Below are 23230 nucleotides of genomic sequence, written 5' to 3'. Positions count from 1 at the left end.
TTCCTGCCTGCTTTGTGTCCATTTATGTTCTTAGTTTTTGAATTTCTGACTCAAGGTGTTTTCCTCATACCCCACCATGCTTATTTGAGGATATTTATTTCAGTTTATTGTGTTACAGAGTTACTGGTGTGTGTGTGTGTGTGTGTTTAATTTTTGTTTAGGTATTATTAAAAAATGTAGAGTTTTTCACAAAGTGAGATGTTTTGATTATCATCTTGGCTGGCTTTCTTTCCCTCTTTTTTTTTTTCTTTTCTCTTTCTTTCTTTCTATCTTTCTTTTCAGTGAATACTTCTTTTACATATGAATTCCATAGAATTGATAGTTTAGTAGGTTAATAATATTTCTAGGTTAAGAGTGCCCTCTTCTGTCATTTAATGAAGTACAGTTCTTTTAAAGGATATTTTGATTTTGGGGGAGAGAGGGAATGAATGGTATATTCTTTTATTTTGGGGTTCTCTCTTGCTATGTAGGCTATTGCATTCCCCTCTTGCTTTTTTTCCCCATCAGTACTTAGTCTCCACAGAATACCAGTTCTTTCCATTTAGTCACCTGCTTTCCCAGAAACAATGCCTTTCTCATACGACTACCTTAAGCCTCCTAGACTTTCATCGTTTGCTTGTAGTCAGTACCCTGGTATACCAGATCTTCTTTTCAGTATTTTCATGCTGAAGGTGGAATTTCTCTATCTGGGAGTGAGTCAAGCACATGTTCAGACCCTTTTGTTTCCCTCTTCTCTTTCCCATGCTCTTCTAGCGCCCTCTGACAGTGACTTGTGGGAGGTTGAGAAACAGCTTTGCTAGAACTTGGTATTTATTCTTCCATTAATAGGCAATTTAAAATTTCTTATATTCTCTGTCTTCTGGTTATGACAGCACTGGTTTTATGTTGATGCATTTGTCCTTGTTGATCTGAAGAGTGTTGCGGGAAATACTCTTGAGAGATTTGGATTTAACCCACCACCACCATCCTCGAACAAATTGCAGCGCTAATCCGGAATAACTCAAGTGCTAACTTTTCTACTCCTGTATCTTTGCACATGCTATGTCCTCTACCTGGAATCCCCTCCCCATTTTTCTTCAGTTCTTAATATTCCCTTCATCCCTTCTTCCACAGTCTGTCCAACTGAAAATAGATTTTCTTTTTTTTTTTTTAGATTTTATTTATTTATTTGACAGAGAGAGAGAGAGAGATCACAAGTAGGCAGAGAGGCAGACAGAGAGAGGGGGAAGCAGGCTCCCCGCCGAGCAGAGAGCCCGATGCGGGGCTCGATCCCAGGACCCTGGGATCATGACCCGAGCCGAAGGCAGAGGCCTAACCCACTGAGCCACCCAGGTGCCCCTGAAAATAGATTTTCTTTCTGAATTCTTATACCCTGCTTCAGGACAAAGTGTGGAAACAATAATAGCTTGGCACAGTTACTCTGGAGTCAGGCTATCTAACTCAAATCTCAGATCTCTTGTTATCTGTGTGCCTTTGGGCAAATTACTTAACCTTTATGTGACTAAGTTGCTTTAACTGTAAAATGGGAATAACAATGCCTGTGTCAGGGGTTTCTTGCAAAACTAAGTGGGTTATAGGGAACCAGCACAATATCCAAGGCACAATTAGCATCTACAAAATGTTAAATGTTATCTAAATTTACTTTATTACGGATGTTATATATGCCCTTGTATTTTTGTCATACTGACAGAAGGTGTAACTCCTTTTCTAGATTAAATACATTGTAAGGGGGACGCCTGGGTGGCTCAGTTGGTTAAGCAGCTGCCTTCGGCTCAGGTCATGATCCCAGCATCCTGGGATCGAGTCCCACATCGGGCTCCTTGCTCATCAGGGAGCCTGCTTCTCCCTCTGCCTCTGCCTGCCATTCTGTCTGCCTGTGCTTGCTCTCTCTCCCTCTCTCTCTCTGACAAATAAATAAATAAAATCTTTTAAATACAGTGTAAGGGCTGAACCATGCCTTATACAGAGCACTTGTATTTCATTGAGTTAATATGCTCTCAGTCGCTCAGTTTCCTCCTTATTGCTGCTTGTTTACATTGAAACAACCAGGAGTGCTGTGCCTGCCATTGCCCGGGACATGAAGGGGGCTGAGATGAGCGAGACATGAGTGAGGCATCAGTCTCTCCTCTCAAGGAGCTCTCGGTTCAGTGGGGCGATAGGATCAATAATAATACAGCGTATAAGTGTAATTGCCATACGTGAAGGGGCAGTGGGAGCCCAGAGGAAGTAATGATTGGCTTTGGACAGACTTGCTCCAGACATGAGTGAAGCAGAAACAAAATTTCAAATAACTCCATGAACCAAGAGCCGGCTCTTTTCTTCTCGGAGGCATTCTCGCAAGTCTGGTTTTTCAGCTTCAGGCTTCTGGATGAGATGGGCCTTCTGGGTGGGGAAAGGAGAGAAAGAGAAGGTAGAGTGACCTTCTAAAAATGAGCCGGGGAAGGCATATCTGTATGAGGGACAGAGCGTGTACTTTTTGTAGCGAAGGGTCAGAGAGCAGGGTAGGAACGGATTTAGGACTAGCTCTGTCGGGGATCCTTTTCTCCCCAGCGAACGCATCAGGGGTTCGAGCTACCTGTGGTTCAAACCATAACCCCCCAGTAAAGGGGGAGGGGAAGAGACTTAGGGTGAGAGTCGCTCTCCCACCAAAAGGGAACTGAATTTAACCAGTGAGATGGTTTTATTTAATCGCTCTAACACATTCTCAGTAGGCGTGGTGTCACCCTTAGGTGAAATCACCCACAAGGGGGCAAAAATTGGTCCTTGAGGGGCAAGAAAATATTCCTTTTATATATAGATAAACATATAGTACACAAGAAACATAGAACATATTGGGGGTATTGACATTTTATAAAAGGTGAGGGACTGGGGGGAAATGTTTTAAAAGTCTTCTTGTGGGACTGTAATGATAAAAGGTTGAGAAACTCTGTTGTAACTTTGTAATAGGTACCAGTACCTATTATGGCCTCTTCCAATATTTTTAATACAGTTTTTTTCTTGCTGTTCTCATTAATCTTTTCAAAGAAGCTTAGCAGTAATTGCTTTCTGTTCTGTGAGTGTGACAAGCTGATTCCTGCATCTGGGATGTTGACCTTGGAGCTCCCTCTTAGCCCTTTTCCTCCATTCTTGGTGACTCACTCACACTCCTCAGTTCTCTGCTCGCAAACCATCTCTGCGGGGAGCTTTCCCTGGCCATGCTTTCTATCCCCCTGCAATGCTTTCGTTCAGTCTTTCCCAGCCCACGAGATTATATTTTTTATTTATTTGTTTACTTACTTATTTTCTGCCTTTTTCACGAGGATGAGTTCCCTGACATTCAGTGACTTTTTTTTTTTTTAAAGATTTTATTTATTTATTTGACAGAGAGAGATCACAAGTAGGCAGAGAACCAGGCAGAGAGAGAGGGGGAAGCAGGCTCCCTGCTGAACAGAGAGCCCAATACGGGGCTCAATCCCAGGACCCTGAGATCATGACCTGAGCCGAAGGCAGAGGCTTTAACCCACTGAGCCACCCAGGTGCCCCCATTCAGGGACTTTTTTCCTCCGCACTTTGTTCTTAGCCCCTAAAGCATGCTGGTGCATGGTAAGCACTTCCTTAGTCACTGAATGAACATGTAAACTTAACGTGTTCCAGAAAGGTTCACTTTTGAGTCTTTCCATTCATGGATGTGGCATTTCTCTATTGTTTTCTTTTCTGTCTTTTAGAAAAAAATATCTTCATAAGTCTTGGATATTTCTAGTTTGATTTCTTTCTATTCTCTTTCTATTCTACTTATTTGAAGTTTGTGTGTGGTTTCTTCTCTCGTGGATAGGGAACTTTTCATTTCATTTCATTTTTTAAAAGTTCTAATTTTAATTTTAGTTAGTTACAGGTTTACAATATAGTGATCCAGCAATTCTATACGTCACCCAGGGCTCATCACGACAAGTGCGCGCCTTAATCCCATCACCTATTTCCCTCATGCCCCCCCCCCACTCCCCCCTGGTAACAATCCATTTTTTTTTTGTTGTTAAGAATCTGTTTTTTTGGGCGCCTGGGTGACTCAGTGCTTTCGGCTCAGGTCATGACCTCCAGCTCGGGGCATCCCCCCCCCCATCAGGCTCTCTGCTCGGCAGGGAGCCTGCCCCCCCCCCCCGCCCCCCACCTGCCTCTCTGCCTACTTGTGATCTCTGTCTGTCAAATAAATAAATAAAATCTTTTAAAAAAAGAATCTGTTTCTTGATTTGTTTCTCTCTTTCTTTTCCCTTTGCTCATTTGTTCGGTTTCTTAAATTCCACATATGAGTGAAATCTTATGGCATTTGTCTTTCTATGACTGGCTTATTTTGCTTAGCATAATACACTCTAGCTCCATCCATGTCTTGCCAATGGCAAGATTTCATTCACTTTTTTAAAAGATTTTATTTATTTATTTGATGGAGAGAGACACAGCAAGAGAGGGAACACAAGCAGGGGGAGCAGGAGAGGGAGAAGCAGGCTTCCCGCTGAGCAGAGAGCCCAATGAAGGGCTTGATCCCAGGACCCTGGAATCATGACCCGAGCTGAAGGCAGTTGCTTAACGACTGAGCCACCCAGGCGCCCCAAGATTTCATTCATTTTTATGGCCAAGTAATAATCCATTGTGTATATACACCACATCTTCTTTATCCATTCATCAATGGATGGACAGTTGGCCTGCTTCCATAATTTAGCTGTTGTAGGTAATGCTACTATAAACATAGGGGTGCACGCATCCCCTTGACTTAGTGTTTTTGTTTTCTTTTGGTAAATACCCAGTAGTGTGATTGCTGGATCATAAGGTAGTTTTTTAACTTTTGAGGAAACTTCATACCGTTTTCCACAGTGGCTGCGCCCCTGCGCATTCCCAACAACAGTGCATGAGTGTTCCTTTTTCTTCATATCCTCCCCCAAAACAAAACTGTTGTTTCTTGTGTTGCTGATTTTAGCTCTTCTGACAGATGTGATGTGATGTTTCGTTGTGGTTCTGATTTGCATTTCCCTGATGTAAGTGATGACGAGCATCTTTTCATGTGTCTGTTGGCCGCCTGCATGTCTTCTTTGTGGAAATATCTGTTCATGTCCTCTGCCCATTTTTAAATTGGATTATTTGGTTTTGGGGTGTTGGGTTTTATAAGTTCTTTTTATATTTTGGATACTAACCCTTTACTGGATATGTCATTTGCAACTATTTTCTCCCATTCTGTAAGTTGCCTTTTAGTTTTGTTGTTTCCTTCGCTGTGAAGCAGCTTTTTATTTTGATGTAGTCCCAGTAGTTTATTTTTTGCCTTTTCTCTCTTGCCTCAGGAGACATATTTAGAAAAAAGTTGCAACAGCCAATGTCAAAAAGGTTGCTGCCTGTGTTCTCCTCTAGGATTTTTTTTTAAACGTATTTTTTTAAATATTTTATTTATTTATTTGACAGAGAGAGATCACAAGTAGGCAGAGAGGCAGACAGAGAGAGAGGAGAAAGCAGGCTCCCTGCCAAGCAGAGAGCCCGATGTGGGACTCAATCCCAGGACCCTGAGATCATGACCTGAGCCGAAGGCAGAGGCTTATTAACCCACTGAGCCACCTAGGCGCCCCTCTCCTCTAGGATTTTGATGGTTTCATGTCTCACATTTAGGTCTTCCATTCCCTTTGAATTTTATTCATTTTTAATTTTATAAAATTTTAAATATTTTTATAAAAAATTTTTTTACATTTTTTATTTTTATTTTTATTTATTTTTATTATTGTTGTAGTACAGTAGTCCTGTTTCTTTCTTATGCATGTTGCTATCCAATTTTTCCAATACAATTTGTTGAAGAGACTGTCCTTTTCCCATTGTAGATTCTTTCCTCCTTTGTCAAAGATGAATTGACCATAAAATTGTGGGTTTAATTCTGGGTATTCTATTCTGTTCCATTGATCCCTGCATCCATTTTTGGCCAATATCATAGAAGTCTGGAATTGTGATGTCTCCAGCTTTGCTTTTCTTTTTCAAGATTGCTTTGGCTATTTGGGGTCTTTTGTGGTTCCATGCAAATTTTAGAATTGTTTGTCCTAGTTCTGTGAAAACTGCTGTTGGCATTTTGCTGGGGTTCCATTAAATGTGTAGATCCTTTGGGTAGAATAGACATTTTGATGATATTTGTTCTTCTAATCCATGAGCATGGAATGTCTTTCCATTTCTTTGTGTCAACTTACATTTTTTTTTAAGAGATTTTATTTATTTATTTGACAGACAACGATCACAAGTAGGCAGAGAGGCAGGCAGAGGGAGAGGGGGGAAGGAGCTCCCTGCTGAACAGAGAGCCCGATACGGGGCTCGATCCCAGGACCCTGAGATCATGACCTGAGCCGAAGGCAGAGGCTTTAACCCACTGAGCCACCCAGGTGCCCCAGCTTATATTTTTTTTCATCAGTATTTTCTAGTTTTCAGAGTACAAGTCTTTCACCTCTTTGGTTAGGTTTATTCCTAGGTATCTAGTTATTTTTGGTGCAATTATCAATGGGATAGTTTTCTTAATTTCTCTTTCTGCTGCTTCATTATTGGTGTATAGGAACGTAACTGATTTCCGTACATTGATTTTGTATCCTGCAACTTTACTTAGTTCGTTGATCTGTTCTAACAGTTTTATTGGTGGAGTCTTTAAGGTTTTCTATATATAGTATTATGCCATCTGCAAATAGTGAAAGTTTTACTTCTTCCTTACCAGTTTGGATGCCTTAATATTTCTTTTTGTTGTCTGATTGCTGTGGCTAGGATTCCCAGTACTGTATTGAATAAAAGTGTTGAGAGTGGGCATCTTTGTCTTGTTCCTAACCTCAGGGGAAAGGCTCTCAGTGTTTCCCCATTAAGGATGATGTTAGCTGTGGGTTTTTCATATAAGGCCTTTACTATGTTGAGGTATGTTCCCTCTAGACCTTTGTTGAGGATTTTTGTCACGAAAGGACATATTTGTCAAATACTTTTTCTGCATCTATTGAAGTGATCATATGATTCTTATTCTTTCTCTTATTGATGTGATGTATCACATTAATTCATATTTGACTATTGAACCATGCTTGCATGTTGGGAATAAATCCCCCTTGATTGTGGTGAATGACTATTTTAATGTATTCTTGGATTCAGTTTCCTAGTGTTCTGTTGAGGATTTTGCATCTATGTTCATCAGAGATATTGGCCTATAGTTGTCTTTCTTTTGTGGTGTCATTATCCAGTTTTGGTATCAGGATGGTACTGTCCTCATAGAATGAATTTGGAAGTTTTCCTTCCTTTTCTACTTTTTGGAAGAGTTTGAGAAGAATAGGTATTAATTAATTTGTCTTTAAGTGTTTGGTAGAATTTGCCTATGAAGCCAGCCAGTCCTGGATTTTCATTTGTTGGGAGCTTTTTGATTACTGATTTAATTTCTTGGCTGGTTGTTGGTCTGTTCAAATTTTGGTTTTATTCCTGTTTTAAGTTGTGGTAGTTTACATATTTTTAGGGATTCATCTATTTTTTCTAGGTTGTCCAATTTATTGGCGTATAGTTTTTCATAAATTTCTCTTCCACCTGTTTGTATTTCTGTGGTGTTGGTTGTTACTTCTCCTCTCTCATTTGTGATTTTATTTATTTAAGTCATTTCTCCTTTTTTTTGCCTTGATAAATCTGGCTAGAGGTTTATCAATTTCGTTTTGTTTTGTTTTGTCTCAGAGAACCAGCTCCTAGTTTCATTGATCTGTTCTATTGTGGGTTTTTTTTGTTGTTGTTGTTTTTCTATCATTTATTTCTGCTCTCATCTTTATTTTAAAAATTTTTTAAGAGAGAGAGAGTGAGAGAATTAGAGAGCAAGAGAAAAAGAGAGAGAGAGCATGCATGGGCAGGGCGGGGAGGCAGAGGAAGAGGGAGATAGAGAATCTTAAGCAGGATCCATACTGAGCATGGAATCTGACATGGGGCTTAATCTCAGAACCCTGAGATCATGACCTGAGCCAAAATCAAAAGAGTCAGACACTTAACCAACTGGGCTACCTAAGTGCCCTGTGCTCTCATCTTTATTTCCTTCTTTCTGCTGGTTTTAGGTTTTGTTTGTTGTTCTTTTTCTAGCTCCTTTAGGTGTAAGGTTAGTTTGTTTATGTGAGGTTTTTCTTGTAGGTCTGTATTGCTATACATTTCCCACTTAGAAATGCTTTGGCTGCATCCCAAGGTTTTGGATCTTTGTGTTTTCATTTTCATTTGTTTCCATGTGCTTTTTATTTCTTCCTTTATTTCCTTGTTGACCCATTCATTGTTTAGTACCATTTTATTTAACCTCTATTCATTTGTGGTCTTTCCAGATTTTTTCTTATGTTTGATTATAGTTTCATAGTGTTGTGATCAGAAAAGATGCATGGTATCACTTCAGTGTTTTTGAATTCATTGAGGCTGGTTATGTGGCCTAATATGCCATCTATTCTGGAGAATGTTCACTTGCAAAGAATGTGTACTCTGTTGTTTCAGGATGGACTGTTCTGAATATATCTGTTACATCCTTCTCTTCCAGTGTGTCAATCAAAGCCACTGTTTCCTTGTTGATTTTCTATTTAGATGATCTGTCTGTTGATGTAAGTGGACTGTTAAAGTCCTTTACTGTTACTGTTACTATTACTATTATTATTACTGATTAGCTCCTTTATGTCTGTTAGTAACTGTTTCATGTATTTGGGTGCTCCCGTGTTGGGTGCATAAATATTTACAGTTGTTATATCTTCTTGTTTGTCCCCTTTATTATTATATAGTTTCTTTCTTTGTCTCTTATTATAGTCTTTGTTTTAAACTCTATTTTGTCTGATTTAAATATTGCTACTCCAGCTTTCTTTTGATATCCATTTGCATGATAGATGTTTCTCCATCCCTTTACTTTCAATCTGTAGGTGTCTTTGTCTGAAATGAATCTCTTGCAGGCAGCATATAGATTTTTAAAAATTCATTCTGTCACCCTATGTCTTTTGATTAGATTGTTTAGTCTATTTACATTCAAAGTAATTATTGAAAGATATGTATTTATTGCCATTTTATTAGTTTTGTTTTGTTTTTGTGTATTACTTTTTTTTTGTACTCCTCTCTCTCTCAGTTTCTCTTATCTCTCTCTTTCTTGGTTTACTGGTTTTCTTTAGTAATATAGTTAGATTTCTTCCTTTTTATTTTTTGCATGTTTATTATGGTTTTTGATATATTATTACCATTAGGTTTGTATATAATGTCTTCTGCACATAGCAGTCTATATTAAGTTGAAGGTTGCTCAAGTTTGAACCCAGTCTTTTCTCCTCTCCCATGTTTTAGATATTTGTTATTATATATTATATTCTTTTATTTAGTGAGTTCTTTGACTCATTTTTTTGATAGAAATATTCATTATTACTGCTTTTGTGTTTCCTACCTTTATACTGTCACTTTTGGTCTCCTTTCCACTCAAAGAATCCCCTTTAATATTTCTTGCAGGGCTGGTTTAGTGGTCACAAGCTCCTTTAGTTTCTGTTTGTCTGGGAAATCCTTTATTTCTCTTTCTATTCTGAATGGTAGGCTTTTGGATACAGTATTTTTTGCCACAGACTTTTCCCATTGAGCACTTTGAATATATTGTGCCACTCCCTTTCAGTCTTCAAAGTTTCTCTTGAAAAATCTTCTGCAGCCTTATGGATTTTCCCTTGTAAGTTACTGTCTTCTTTGTTGTTGTTGCTTTAAAAATTTTTTTATCACTATATTTTGCTATTTAATTACAATCTTTCTTGGTGTGGGTCTGCTTTTGTTGATTTTGATTGGAGTTCTCTGTGCCTTCTGGATCTGGGTATCTGTTTCCTTTGCCAGGTTGGGGAATTTTTCAGTTATTATTTCTTTTCCTTCCTTCCTTCAAGATTATTTATTTGAGAGAGAGAGAGAGTGAGTAAGAGAGCATGAGCAGGGTTGGAGGGAAATGGAGAAGCAGACTCCCCACTGAGCAGGGAGCCTGATGCAGGTCTCAGTTCCAGGACCTTGGGATCATGAGCGAGCTGCAAACTTGACCGACTGAGCCACCCAGGTGCCCCTGGTTATTATTTCTTCAAATAAATTTTCTGTCCCCTTTCTCTCTCTTCTTCTTCTGGGACTCCTATGACACAAATGTCATTATGTATGATAGAATCACTGAGTTCCCTAAGTTTGTTACCATTTTGCATAATTCTTTTTTCTCTCTTGTTCAGCTTGATTACTTCCCATTACTCTGTCTTCTGGGTCACTAATTCATTCCTTTATTTCTTCTATTCTGGCGTTCATGCCATCAAATGTGTTTCTCATTTCATTTATTGAGTCCTTTATCTCTGCTGTATTATTCCTTAACCCTGTCTTAAGGGTCTCACTCTTGTCTTCCACTCTTTTCCCAAGTCCAGTGAGTATCCTTATGATCGTTGCTTCAAACTCTCAATCAGGCATATTACTTATATTTGTTTTTGCTTAGATCTCTGGCTGTGGCCTTGTCCTGTCCTTCCATTTGGGATAAATTTCTCTTTCTCATCATTTTTTCTGCCTGTCTGTGTCTGTTTCTGTCTGTTAAGAAAGTCAGCTATATCTTTTTATTTTTATTTTTTATTAATTATTTTTATTAACATATAATGTATTATTTGCCCCAGGGGTACAGGTCTGTGAATCATCAGGCTTACACATTTCATAGCATACTCACCATATCACATACCCTCCCCAATGTCCATAACCCAACCACCCTCTCCATACCTGCCCTCCCCCCAGCAACCCTCAGTTTATTTTGTGAGATTAAGAGTCTCTTATGGTGGGCACCTGGGTGGCTCAGTGGCTTAAGCCTCTGCCTTCAGCTCAGGTCATGATCTCAGGGTCCTGGGATCGAGGCCCGCATTGGGCTCTCTGCTCAGCAAGGAGCCTGCTTCCTCCTCTCTCTCTGCCTGCCTCTCTGCCTGCCTCTCTGCCTACTTGTGATATCTCTCTCTCTCTCTGTCAAATAAATAAAATAAAATCTTTAAAAAAAAAAAAAGAGTCTCTTATGGTTTGTCTCTCTCCTGACCCCACCTTGTTTCATTTTTTCCTTCCTTATCCCCCAAATCCCCTATCCTGCCTCTCAACTTCCTCATATCAGGGAGATCATATGATAATTGTCTTTCTCTGATTGACTTATTTCGCTCAGCATAATACCCTTCAGTTCCATCCACGTTGTTACAAATGACAAGATTTCATTTCTTTTGATGGCTGCATAGTATTCTGTTGATGGACATCTAGTTTCTTTCCATAGTTTGGCTATTGTGGACATTGCTGCTATAAACGTTTGGGTGCACATGCCCCTTTGGATCACTACATTTGTATCTTAGGGTAAATACCCAGTAGTGTTATTGCTGGGTCAGAGGGTAGCTCTATTTTCAACTTTTTGAGGAACCTCCTTACTGTTTTCCAAAGTGGCTGCACCAGCTTGCATTCCCACCAACAGTGTAGGAGGGTTCCCCTTTCTCTGCATCCTCACCAGCATCTGTCATTTCCTGACTTGTTAATTTTAGTCACTCTGACTGGTGTGAGGTGGTATCGCATTGTGGTTTTGATTTGTATTTCCCTGATGCCGAGTGATGTGGAGCACTTTTTCATGTGTCTGTTGGACATCTAGATGTCTTCTTTGCAGAAATGTCTGTTCAGGTCCTCTGCCCATTTCTTGATTATTTATTCTTTGGGTGTTGAGTTTGATAAGTTCTTTATAGATCTTGGATACTAGCCCTTTATCTGATTGTCATTTGTGAATATCTTCTCCCATTCTGTCAGTTGTCTTTTGGTTTTGTTGTCTGTTTCCTTTGCTGTGCAAAAACTTTGGATCTTGATGAAGTCTGAGTAGTTCATTTTTGCCCTTGCTTCCCTTGCTTTTGGCGATGTTTCTAGAAGAAGTTGCTGTGGCTGAGCTTAAAGAGGTTGCTGCCTGTGTTCTCCGGGATTCCTTTCTCACATTGAGGTTTTTCATCCATGTTGAGTCTATTTTTATGTGTGGTGTAAGGAAATGTTTCATTCTTCTGCATGTGGCTGTCCAATTTTCCCAACACTATTTGTTGAAGAGACTGTCTTTTTTCCACTGGACATTCTATCCTGCTTTGTCGAAGATTAGTTGACCATAGAGTTGAGGGTCTATTTCTGGGCTCTCTATTCTGTTTCATTGATCTCTGTGTCTGTTTTTGTGCCAGTACCATACTGTCTTGATGATGACAGCTTTGTAATAGAGCTTGAAGTCCAGAATTGTGATGCCACCAACTTTGAAGAAAGTCAGCTATGTCTTAAACTCTTGAAAGTAGTGACTTTATGAAGAAGATGACTTTGAGTGCTCTACAGTGCATTGTGTCCCTGTTCACTTCAGGAGAGTAGCCAACGTGTGTTGCTGTGTGTGTAGCCTGTTGTTCTGTCTGAGTTACTTTTCCTTTCAGCATGGTTGTCTGCACGGACTCTGCCCACTGTGGGCTGTGTTTGTTCTCTGTGGTGTTAGTGGGACCTAGGCAAGGTAGGCATGCCTGTCAGGGAACTTGAGAGCAGGTGGTGGTGTTAGCAAAATTTGCACTGGGTCGCTAGTCCTCTGCCAGATTCCCTGAAGTGCTGCGGTAGCTGGGGGGTGTGAACTGGTGCTTCTGGGGGCACGAGGCTGGGTGCAGCCTGTGGAGGCCTCCATGCACCTGCTGGCCGGGTGTGGTGCACCGCAGTAGTTGGGTGCTTCAAGGTGGCTGGGTGCTGCACTTTTTTGTTGTATTTTATGTGTTGTTTTAGTTTCCTATCGCTAGTTTAATAAATAAGTGCAAATTCAGTGGCTCAAAACAACATGAATTTATTATACTTCTAGAGGTCAGAAATCTGAAACAGTTCTACCGTGTTAAAACTACAGACCTGTGTTCATTCTGGAGGCTGGAGAAGAGAATCCATTTCTTTGTCCTTTCCAGTTTCTAGATCTCACCTACATTCTTTGTCTTGTGGCCCCATCCTCCATTTTTTGAAGCTCCTTGGCTTAACTGCTTCTTTTGTCCTTAAATCACTCTCTAACTCTGATCTTTTTCTCTCTCTCTTATAAGGACTATGTTAGGTTCATCTAGATAATTCCAATAATCTCCCTATATCATAATCACATCACATTGTGAATTCTTTCTGTCATGTAAGGTAACATGGTCACAGATGGATGTGGACATTTTGGGAGGGGTGTTTTCAGCCTACCATACTTGTTCTTGCAGCTACATCAAAAACTACTAGTTTTTCTATTTTCTTATATTCAGATATGCTTTGCCAAAGTCCCGTTATTTGTACTTGTTTTAAGATTGTTTTCAAACTCCTTCATATTTGTTTTTCAGTGGATTCTGTTAGCATTACTGGCATCATTTGTTCCCTTTCTTCCTAGTATTTATAGCTCATTTTGTTCTTGCCTCTTTCCATGTTGTCTAGAATCTTCTAGCTAATGCTAAATAAATAGCTATGAGAACATGCATCCTTGTATTGTTCTTAACTTTACTAGAAACTGCCTCATTGTTTTACTACCCAGGATGGTGCCTTCTGATAAAACACTCTTTTAAGTTAAGACATTTCTATCCAGTTAAATCCCGACTAAGATTTTTAGTCAAGAATCTATACTAAATGTATTAACCATTACACTTGTAAGAGTAACCATATGGCTTTTCCCTTTTAATCTATTAATAACTTTTCTAATAATATTCCTGGAATAAATCTTCCTTGGTCACAGGGTATTGTTCTTTGAATGTACTGCTGACTTCTATCTGCTAATATTTTATTTTAGATTTTTGCATTTATGTTAATAATTGAGTTTGACATAGTGTGTTTCATAATTGCTTGTGCCATCGTTGTGCAGTTTTGGCATTGTTGAGGGTTATCTAGTCATCATGAATAAATTGGAAAGCCTTCCACCTTTTTTGGTGGTCTGGAACTGTTTAGTTAATTAATTTTCCATTGCCCATCCCCTGGAACTGTTTAAGTAGTATTGAGGTTTTTGTTTTTTGTTTTTGTTGTTTTTTTTTAAAGATTTTATTTATTTATTTATTTGAGAGATAGAGCACGCACGTGTGCACACGAGGGAGAGAAAGAGAGAGCACAAGTGCGTGAGAGTGCATTTGCAGGGGGAGGGGCAGAGAGAGAGGGAGAAGCAGACTTCCTGCTGAGCAGGGATCCTGGCACAGGGCTCCATACCAGGACCCCAGTATCATGACCTGAGCTGAAGCTAATGCTTAACTGACTGAGCCACCCAGGTGCCCCAAGATTATTGGTTTTGAAAGTTTCATAAACATTTATACCCAATGGTGACATTGCGTTATTTTGAATCACATGTACTTTCTTACCTACTCTGTCTTACAGCATTTGAAGTACAACTTGTGACCTGTGGAACAGGTTTCCTCTGGGCAAATCTGTCCAGTCCATAAAGAAGGGGCACATCTACCAACATGGCTTCATTCATAGAAACCTGTCAGGCCAGGGGCTTACACAATAAAGGCTTGGCTCCCATTAGACTTCTTTCCTCATGTGCATTGGGAGTTGTATTTATTATTTATTAATCATTGCAGTGTTGCTATGAAAATTCTTTTTTTTTTAAGATTATTTATTTGAGAGAGAGAAAACTTGAGTGGGGGGAGGAGCAGAGGGAGAGAATCTCCCCACTCAGTGGGGAGTCTGATGTGGGGCTCGATCTTATGACCCTGAGATCATGACCTGAGCCAAAACCAAGAGTTGGATGCTCAATTGACTGAGCCCCTTCAGGCTCCCCTGCTCTGAAGCTTCTTAGCAAATCTTTTTTAGTTCTTCAAAGAGCACTTCTCAATTCTCTACTCAAGTGTTGCTCCCAGCTCAGAATTCGAAATTGGTACTTATTTATATAAATGAGGTTGTCCAAGGCTGTGTTGCAGTTTTAGGCTAGTAAACCAGGGTGCTGGATTTAAGTAATTTTTTTTAAGATTTTATTTATTTATTTGACAGACAGAGATCACAAGTAGGCAGAGAGTCAGGCAGAGGGAGAGGAGGAAGCAGGCTCCCTGCTGAGCAGAAAGCCCGATACAGGGCTTGATCCCAGGACCCTGGGACCATGACCTGAGCCGAAGGCAGAGGCCTTAACCCACTGAGCCACCCAGGCACCCCTTAGGCACCCCTTAAGTAATTTTTAAGAGGGATCCTCTGATTGGGTATCCTTTGATTTTAAATCTTTTCTCAGGACTGAGTTTACATAAATATAAAAGTGCTGCGACCACTCATTTCTAAATTAAAATACTGCTGAAATCATCCTATGTATATGATTTGATTAAAAGGTAGTATTTTGCTGGGGGGTGCCTGGTTGGCACAGTTGGTTAAGCGTCCAACTCTTGGTTTTTGGCTCAGGTCGTAATCTCAAGGTTTTGGGATCGAGCCCTTCTTTGGGCTCCACACTCAGTGTGGAGTCTACTTAAAAAGATTCTTTTGCCCTTTCTCTCTGCACCCCCCCCCAATGCTCTTTCTCTCTCTCTCTCTCAAATAAATAAATAAGTCTTTAAAAAAAGATAGTAATTTTTAAAAGATTTTATTTTTTAAATAATCCCTACACCCAGCATTTGGCTCTGACTCACAACCCCAAAATCAAGAGTTGCGTGCGCTGTGGAAGGTAGTATTTTTGTATCGAGTGTAAGTTGATTTCTCATTCTTTCCCCCCTGCAGTAAAACAGATCATCGGTAACGTTTCAGTATTTAACGAAACCTGCTTGAGATGGAGAAGTACGAAGACCGCTGATACAGAGGAGATGTATTTAGTAAGTGACTGAACGTTACTCTATGTGTAGATGTTGTCTAGTGTAGGAGGTTTAAAAAAATATCAGCAAACCTAAAAATCTACTTATATATAGTTGTTATTATCAATGGCAGATTTATGGTAAGAATTGTGAGCCAAAGCAAGAAAATGGGCACTTCTACTACGTATTTAAAGAATGAGACCTTGGGGATTGCTGAGTAAGATGTGAGAGTTTCTTTGTCCATGTGGCGTGATGTGCACGAACGAATGTCCACCCAGTGTCTGTGGAAGGAACTTGTGGCTTTTGCCTGGGTGTGCCTCTTCAGGCCAGTGTCTCTGACCAGGGTCTGGGCATGTTGTCTAGAGAGTCAGGGGAACTTTCGAAGCTATTGTTGTTGTGAGTAAGAAAGGTGGAAACCATGGGATGAGCTGCTGCTAGAAGAAATTAAGTGGGCAGAGAAGTATCTCTATTGGGCCAGGTGCTGGGGGGTTACAGGAGCGTGTGGAGAATGTCAGAAGGGGGCAGGCACATCTGTGTAGTTCATGTGCATTTTAACTTTTAAAAATATGTATTGCTTTATATGAAGCATTAAGTGCTGCTTCGTCTATAAATAGCTCCATTTTGATGCAGTTTGGTACCACATTAAGCTGTCGAAAGTTGCTTCTGATCCTGAAGACACTGTTGCTTGCCTGGGTCCAGGTCAGGTGTTGTAAAATGAATAGTGAAATTGGAAGGCGTGTGGCCGTCAAATGGCAAATACTCTGTTCCCAAAATAAAAAATGTGTTGTTCAAAAAAATCCCCGAAACACGAAGGGGGCAGGCAGAGGAGCACAACCCTGCCGGGCTTTCGCCAGGCCAGATAGGCGTACCCTCACTCAGGTCGTGCTTTGGAGAAGCCTTAGTTCAGATTCCACATTTTCTTCCTAGGAGAATGTTCTGTGGCCTTGCCCCTGCCAACAGACTTCTCCGTGTTGTGTGTGGTACATGTGAGAACCAAGAACGGGAACACAGTTAGCACTGGGGCCTCGGCCTTTTGTACATTTTGATTTCAAAATATTTTTATTGTACTCACCTATTGTAATGGCGGTGTTTCGGGGGTGACGCCTGAGAGATCGGCTTAGTGTTCTGTTTCACTTTCTGAAGGAACTTTGGAGTCGAAGGCACAATGGCTCTTGAAAAAGGGTAAGCACCCAGGCATTTGGAGCCTTCCAAACTCACCATTCACCTAGTGAACCTCTCTGTTTCAGTTCCACATTCGGGGCCAGAGATGGTATCAGAAGAAATTTGCCCAGGAAATGACCTTGAATATGACTGCCCGCAGCCAGGCTCCTGAGATGTGCTTGGACCTGCGTCCAGGCACCAATTACAGCATCAGCATCCAGGCTTGGTCTTCTCAACTTCCCGCGGTCCTCCCCCTGACAACCCACATAGCAGGTAAATCGGGCATGGCAGCATTCGGATGAATGAAGTCACCACAGAGCTGTAGGTGGGCCCGGAGGAAGAGGAACCCTATTGCTTCCCACTGTTGTAGCACACACCTGAAGAGTGAGGGGATGAAAGAAAGGGTCCTGTGGTCGTGCCTGTCATGTTTTCTTTCTTAGAAAGGTAGTCAAGACAAAATACTAACGCGAGTTAAATCTGGCTAGCGTGTATGTGAATGCTGGTTACATTCCTTCGGGATATTTAAAATAGTTAACATACTCGAGACCTAAAAAGAATTTTTCCTCATGACTGCTTCTCAGTTATGTGTAATCGTCATTTTGTCGTGAGTGCCTCAGGAGTCCGTTATTCTCAGGGAACAGTGCTTGGCAGCCCCACTTGGGTCCCCTCTAAATTTCACTTTTCACTCATTTTCTCATTGTCGCTCCTCAAATCTGGGGTGCTCCCCCTGCCACTTCCCCCACACTCTGTGCTGAAACGCAGAGTATTAGCTTCTTGTTTCTGACTTCACGGAGCATTTGGAAGTAATCAGGTGGGGACGTGATCCTTCTTTCAGCATCCCCTTTACAGTAAAACTTCTTAAAAGAAGTGTCTGTTCTGTAGGTCCCACATCCTGACTTCCTGTTTTCCCTTTAACTGGTTCCAATCTGAAGGCAGTTGTCCCGTCCACACTGCTTTACTGAAAGTGTCTCCATCTTACAAAATCCACGGGACCGTTTTGTTTGTATCTGATTCCCCTCCCCTGTCCCCAGCATCTGACATCTTCTCATTCTTGAAACACTCTTGGCTTTGGGGTCCCCCTGCCTTGCTGGCTCCTCCTTCTCAGTCTTTCTTGCTGGCTCTATCCTCTTTAATCGACGTCCTCTCTGCCTGCTTCTGTTCCTTTTTCATTATCTACCCCTTCTGCCCATACGTTTCCTGGCTATTGCCATATGCTGAAGATTCCCCAGTATGTATCCTAGTCCCAGACTCTCCCCTGAGTGCCACATTCATATATCCAGTCACCTTTTAAACATCTCTGAGTCATCTCTTGCACGCCCAATAGACAAGTCCAGGAGGATTCTGATTTCTCAACTCCTCTCACCTCCATGAGCCATTTTCCAGCCAGGCTTCTCTGTCTTGGGTTATTGGCATTCCTATTCACTTGTTGCTCAGGCCAAAAGATTCTACCCCTCCCCACTGACTTCAAAAGATTCTACCCCTCCCCACTGACTTCAAAAGATTCTACCCCTCCCCACTGACTTCTGATCTGTCAATAAGCACCACTGACTTCTTTCTAAAATATATTCTGTATCCAAATACTTCTTTCCCCCTTCCCCTTCCCCACAGAGCAACCTTATCCAAGCCAGCCACCTCTTGCTTGGACCTTTGCAGTAGTCTTTCTGCTTTCATGGGTGCCCATTAGTCTCCCCCTCTCCCCAACCAAGGTATGGTGAAGACAATAACTCAGGAGTCAGAGTGATTTAAAAAAAAAAAAAAAAAAGAATGCCTAGGAGAACATGTCATCCCCAGCTGAAGACTGTCCAATGAGTTTGCATTAGTGTTAGAATAGATCTTAGGTTCCTGACCCCCACCCGCCTCACTGACTTCATCTCCTCTACTCTTCCCCCTTTCTCACTAAGCATCTGCTGCCTTCCTGCCCTCCTTGATGTTCCTTAGATGGGTCAAACCTGTTCGTGCATCCACGCCTTTCCATCTACTGTTTACTCTTCCTGGGGTGCTCTCTGCTTGTGGCTTCTTTATAACCAACCATCCAGGTCTCTGCTCAGATGTCATTACCTTAGAGTGGCTCTCCCTGCCTGTCCTTGCTCCAGTAACCTCCATCTCCACCCCATCCCTCTCTAGCCACGGGTCCTGTTTGAGATTCATCACAGAACTTGTTGTTGGAACTTGCATTTTTTAATGTAGTTGTTTATTTTCTTTCTCTCTTCCTAAAATGGCTCCTCAGAGGCAGAGATGTAAAGACAGTGCTGGCACGTAGTGCAAGCCCTGAGTGGCCACTGGGTGCTGTTGGTGCTGAGGGGATGCCTGGTTAGTGAAGAAAGGCTTTCAAACAAAAGGAATTCCCAACACTGGGGCTGGAAAGAGAAGTAATATTCGGCTGGGCATTCCTTCTTCTGGTGACTTCTTCAAATGAAAAGCTGTTTAGTTTCCTGTTCTTTGGTCCTTGTTGTGTTTTGGATGGTTTGCTGTTTCAAATTAGTATATCAGGTTTTTTGAGTTGGGGAGGAGAGTTTCTTCTGAGAACACACTTAACCTCTACCTTGTTTCCTAGGCGCAGTATAGTCCCAGTAGCGCAAACGCCCTGTGCCCATGGCCACCAGGGGACACTGTTGAGCTATTTAAGTCTGTTGAGACCCTTAGCTAAACTCGGAGACAACGCCTGCATATTTTTCAACTCTACACTACTTTAAAGAATTTGAAATTTTTTAAAAAGTGCGAAAATTCAAGTTGTTATCTTCTAAAGGGTAAAAACCAACCAACCAACCAACCAACCAACCAAAAAAACCCACCCAAGCCCTCTCATAAAAGGGGAGAAAAGAGAGCCTTTCTTGTTGATATGAAGAGAGGTATGCCTGATTGCCTAAGATATGGCTTGGTTTCAGTAAAACTGTGAACTTTTGAATTTTACCAGAAATGTGAGGCAAGGGATTTGGGTTTGGAAAACGCAGCAGCTGATTTCCCAGAAGAAAAGTGAGTGGAATTTCCCTCCTGCATGTCTTATATTAAACTAAATCTTACTGATGGGAACAGGATGAAGATAAGTGCTTTAAATACGTGGCTGACCTCAGAGGAGGGCACAGGTTCTAGGCATGTTGAAGGACAGAGGCAAGTGTCCCAGTGAGAATGGGGTCAGAGGCGTGGGTGAGACCAGATCCTCTGGCAGAGTCTCTGCCTCGGGGGTGACAGGCTTCCTCAGGTAGAGCCCCATGAGCCGAATTCTTCAGAAGAGCCCTACCGTTTATACTCCCTCCAGAGCAGGGTGAAGAGCAAACTTCCACCCTCAGAAGAGCTTTCACACATTGGCTCTGCTATTTTCTGGCCAAGTCAGAAAGCTGTGGGCAAAACTGTCTTCCCATAGGGAGCAAGAGACAACCAGGGAGGGGAAAGTGCATAGAGAGAGAGAGACAAAGCAAATGTGTGCAGAAATGTCAGCTAAACCACTGGGGCACACAACACGGTGATCATTTGAGGTTGAATATTTATTATAGAACCGAGACTGCCAGGGGCGCCTGGTGGCTCAGTGGGTTGAGCGTCTGCCTTCGGCTCAGGTTATGATCCCAGGGTCCTGGCATTGAGTCCCGCATCGGACTCCGTGCTCAGAGGGGCAGTCTGACTCTCCCTCCCCCTCTGCCCCTTGTTCATGCTCTCTCACCTTTGCTCACTCTCTCTCTCGAATAAATAAAATAAAAATAAAGATTAAAAAAAGAGAGAATCAAGAATGCCAAAGGAGAAGAGGGAAGAAAAAAAAAGTCAAGGAAACCAGTCCTTGCTGAGTTTGCCCTCAGTACCAAGCCTGGCAACCTATATGGGAAATTTCCTGTCTCTGCCCGTATTCATGAGAAGGAAAAGAGAAGGTGCTTTTTCAGATGTTCGGCAGAGATGTTCAAAAACATGCACGTGTGTCCCGAGCATTATCAGACTGTCCCCCTCATGGAGACAGCTCCAGTCGGGGGAGCTTCGATTCAGCTTGCAGAACTGGGAACCACAGCCCCTCTTCTGATGGCCCTCCCCCGCCCCTGCTCACTGTTGGGAGCCCCCAGGAAGGACTGTGCGGGACCAAGTCTGCTGCGTTCTTCTGCAGGAGGAGTTCTTCTTTTTCTGTTGTTGGCGACCCACAGCCCATCCAAAGATGGGGCGCTCCTGTGTCCTCTGACAACCCTGTCTGCTTAGGCTGGCTCCGAGATACCACATGTATTCCTGCTGGGCCCCATGGTTCCCAGGGCCTGAAGCTGCGGTAGAGGTCAGGACAGGCCCTGGCCTTGATCCCAGCGCTGTCCCTCTTTGTCCAGACTCTCTCAAAGTCTTTCATGATCATAGGTGTTTTGACATGTGGGTATCCAGTGTTAGATAAGGCCAGAAGAGAGGCACACATGCCCTTCATTACCTCAGTGGGTCACCTATTACTCTCATCCCCAGTGATCTCCTGAAGTACTTTTTAGCTACAAATCAAACCCCAAATCCCCAAGTGAATCTCTGTGTGGGCATGTATCTCCCAGCTCCCTCACTGAAGGCATCTATATCCGGGCCTAGGCCCCGTGAGGACATAGATGATACACCACAGGGGAAAACAGGCTGCACACTGTTATTCTCTTGTATTAGTGTTAGTTTTTACAAAATATGAATGGGAATTTTTTTTTTTTTTTTTACACTGTAACCCTAAAAACCGGAGTTTCTGTGTGTGATAGGACTGTGGGACGGGCATGCTGTGACATAACAATTTAATTCAGCAAATATTTATTGACTCATTATGCACAAAGACCTGTGCAGAATGTGTGCAGAATGTGTGCAGAAATAGCTAAACCACTGGGGCACACATCATGGTGATCATTTGAGGTTGAATATTTATTATAGAATCGAAGGGATATAAAGATGGAAAGAAGATTGTTCCTTCTCCCTGGAAGGCTGAGTCTCATAACTTCATCGGTGGGGGAGATGTGGCCCGCCGTGTGATGGCTGATGACTTATGGTGTGGCCACCATTTTTCCTTCTGCTGTCCATTTCAGCTGCTCAGCTTAGCGTGTGGCATGGTCTGTCTGGGGAGGTGCCAAGGATTAGGAGGTGCCATCACAGTATCTTCATGTGTATTTATTTGTGTGGCTGAATTCCTTACATTTACTTGAAGTTTATAGAAAGTCGGGACTTTTATTAGTTTGGGTGCAGATATAATTTTCTATTTTTGGTTCTCTCTGTTCCTTTTGGTATATTTTAGAGGATTTTAGCACATTTTCATTTATTTCCTTTCTCTTACTGATTTTAATAGTTATTTCCTTTCTCTTATTGATTTTAATAGTTTGCCTACATGAATGATATTAATCTTTTCTTACACATATTATAATCCCCCAGGCTATTTTCTGTTTAGTTTTCTTGTCAATATTCTTTTTAACAATTAGACATTTTAAGTTTTCATGTAATCAATTCTGTTAGTGCTTTTTCGGTTTCTGCCTCTGCTTATGCCAAGAAAAGCCTTCTCTGCCCTGAAATTAGATCAATTCTTATTCTTTAATATTTTCTAATGCTGCTGCTGTTTCTTTTTTTGTTAGGTCTGCACCCAGTGTGGGGTTTGAACTCACGACCCCGAGATCAGGAGTCGTACACTCTACCGAATGAGCCAGCCAGGCGCCCCCCGTAATGCTTCTTAATAGTTTGCCTTTTCACCTTTAAACTTAGACCCATTCGGAATTCATCTTGACATATGGTATAAAGCTAAATTTACATGGTAAATTTTTTCCCCTAAAAAATAAACCAGTTTCCTGCCACGTTTGGAAAGACTGTCCATGTCATACACTATATTCTCATTTATCTGTTTGGGTCTCTTTCTAGATTGTCTAGCTTCTTCCATTGCTTCGCCTGCCCTAGGCCTGCAGCTTACTATTTCAGTTATTGTAATTTTATACTATAATATTTTGTAGGGCGCCTTCTCCTTCATTGTTTTGCTCCCGACCCTGCAGGATTTTCTCACATGGCAGCCCCTTTATTTTTCCTTTGTCATTTGCTTCTAGTCGAGGATGGATATTGTCTACACCTAGGGATTGTAATGAAGGGCTCTCTTCTGGGTCTTTCCCCACCTCACATACCCGGGGGAAAAATTATGCTCTTGGGCTCAGACAAGACCATCTCTGGCGGTAGGTCCCTGATCTGGTTTAAGTCAGTAATGAGTCTCATGGAGAGGAGAGCACATTGACCCAGGACGCCAGTCTGGGGGATGGGGAACAGCACCCTGGAAAACATGGCTAGAAATTGAGGTTATTTAACCTTGAAATGTGGCTAAGAACTAGCCTGATGAAGGTCAGGTTTTGACATTAGGGAGAAAAAGTCACCGGTTTAAAAGACGAGGTGGGGAAGGTCTCAGAGCAGAA

General features: G+C 41.7%; 1 protein-coding gene across 1 annotated transcript in view; it reads left to right on the top strand.

Moving 5' to 3' along the window:
* Positions 1 to 23230, top strand: part of LOC111145699 (sushi domain containing 1) — a 142253-nt gene that overhangs the window by 93482 nt on the left and 25541 nt on the right. Inside the window, exons 11-12 of the mRNA XM_022500821.1 lie at positions 15640 to 15731; positions 16958 to 17144. Of these exons, the coding sequence (XP_022356529.1) occupies positions 15640 to 15731; positions 16958 to 17144 (279 nt within the window). The remainder of the gene's footprint in view (positions 1 to 15639; positions 15732 to 16957; positions 17145 to 23230) is intronic.

The sequence above is a fragment of the Enhydra lutris genome, unplaced genomic scaffold (genome assembly GCF_002288905.1).
Source record: "Enhydra lutris kenyoni isolate GAN:26980312 unplaced genomic scaffold, ASM228890v2 scaffoldscaffold13, whole genome shotgun sequence".
NCBI lineage: Eukaryota > Metazoa > Chordata > Mammalia > Carnivora > Mustelidae > Enhydra > Enhydra lutris.
Note: the sequence above shows the minus strand (reverse complement) of the source record. Positions and strands in the feature narration are given on the sequence as shown.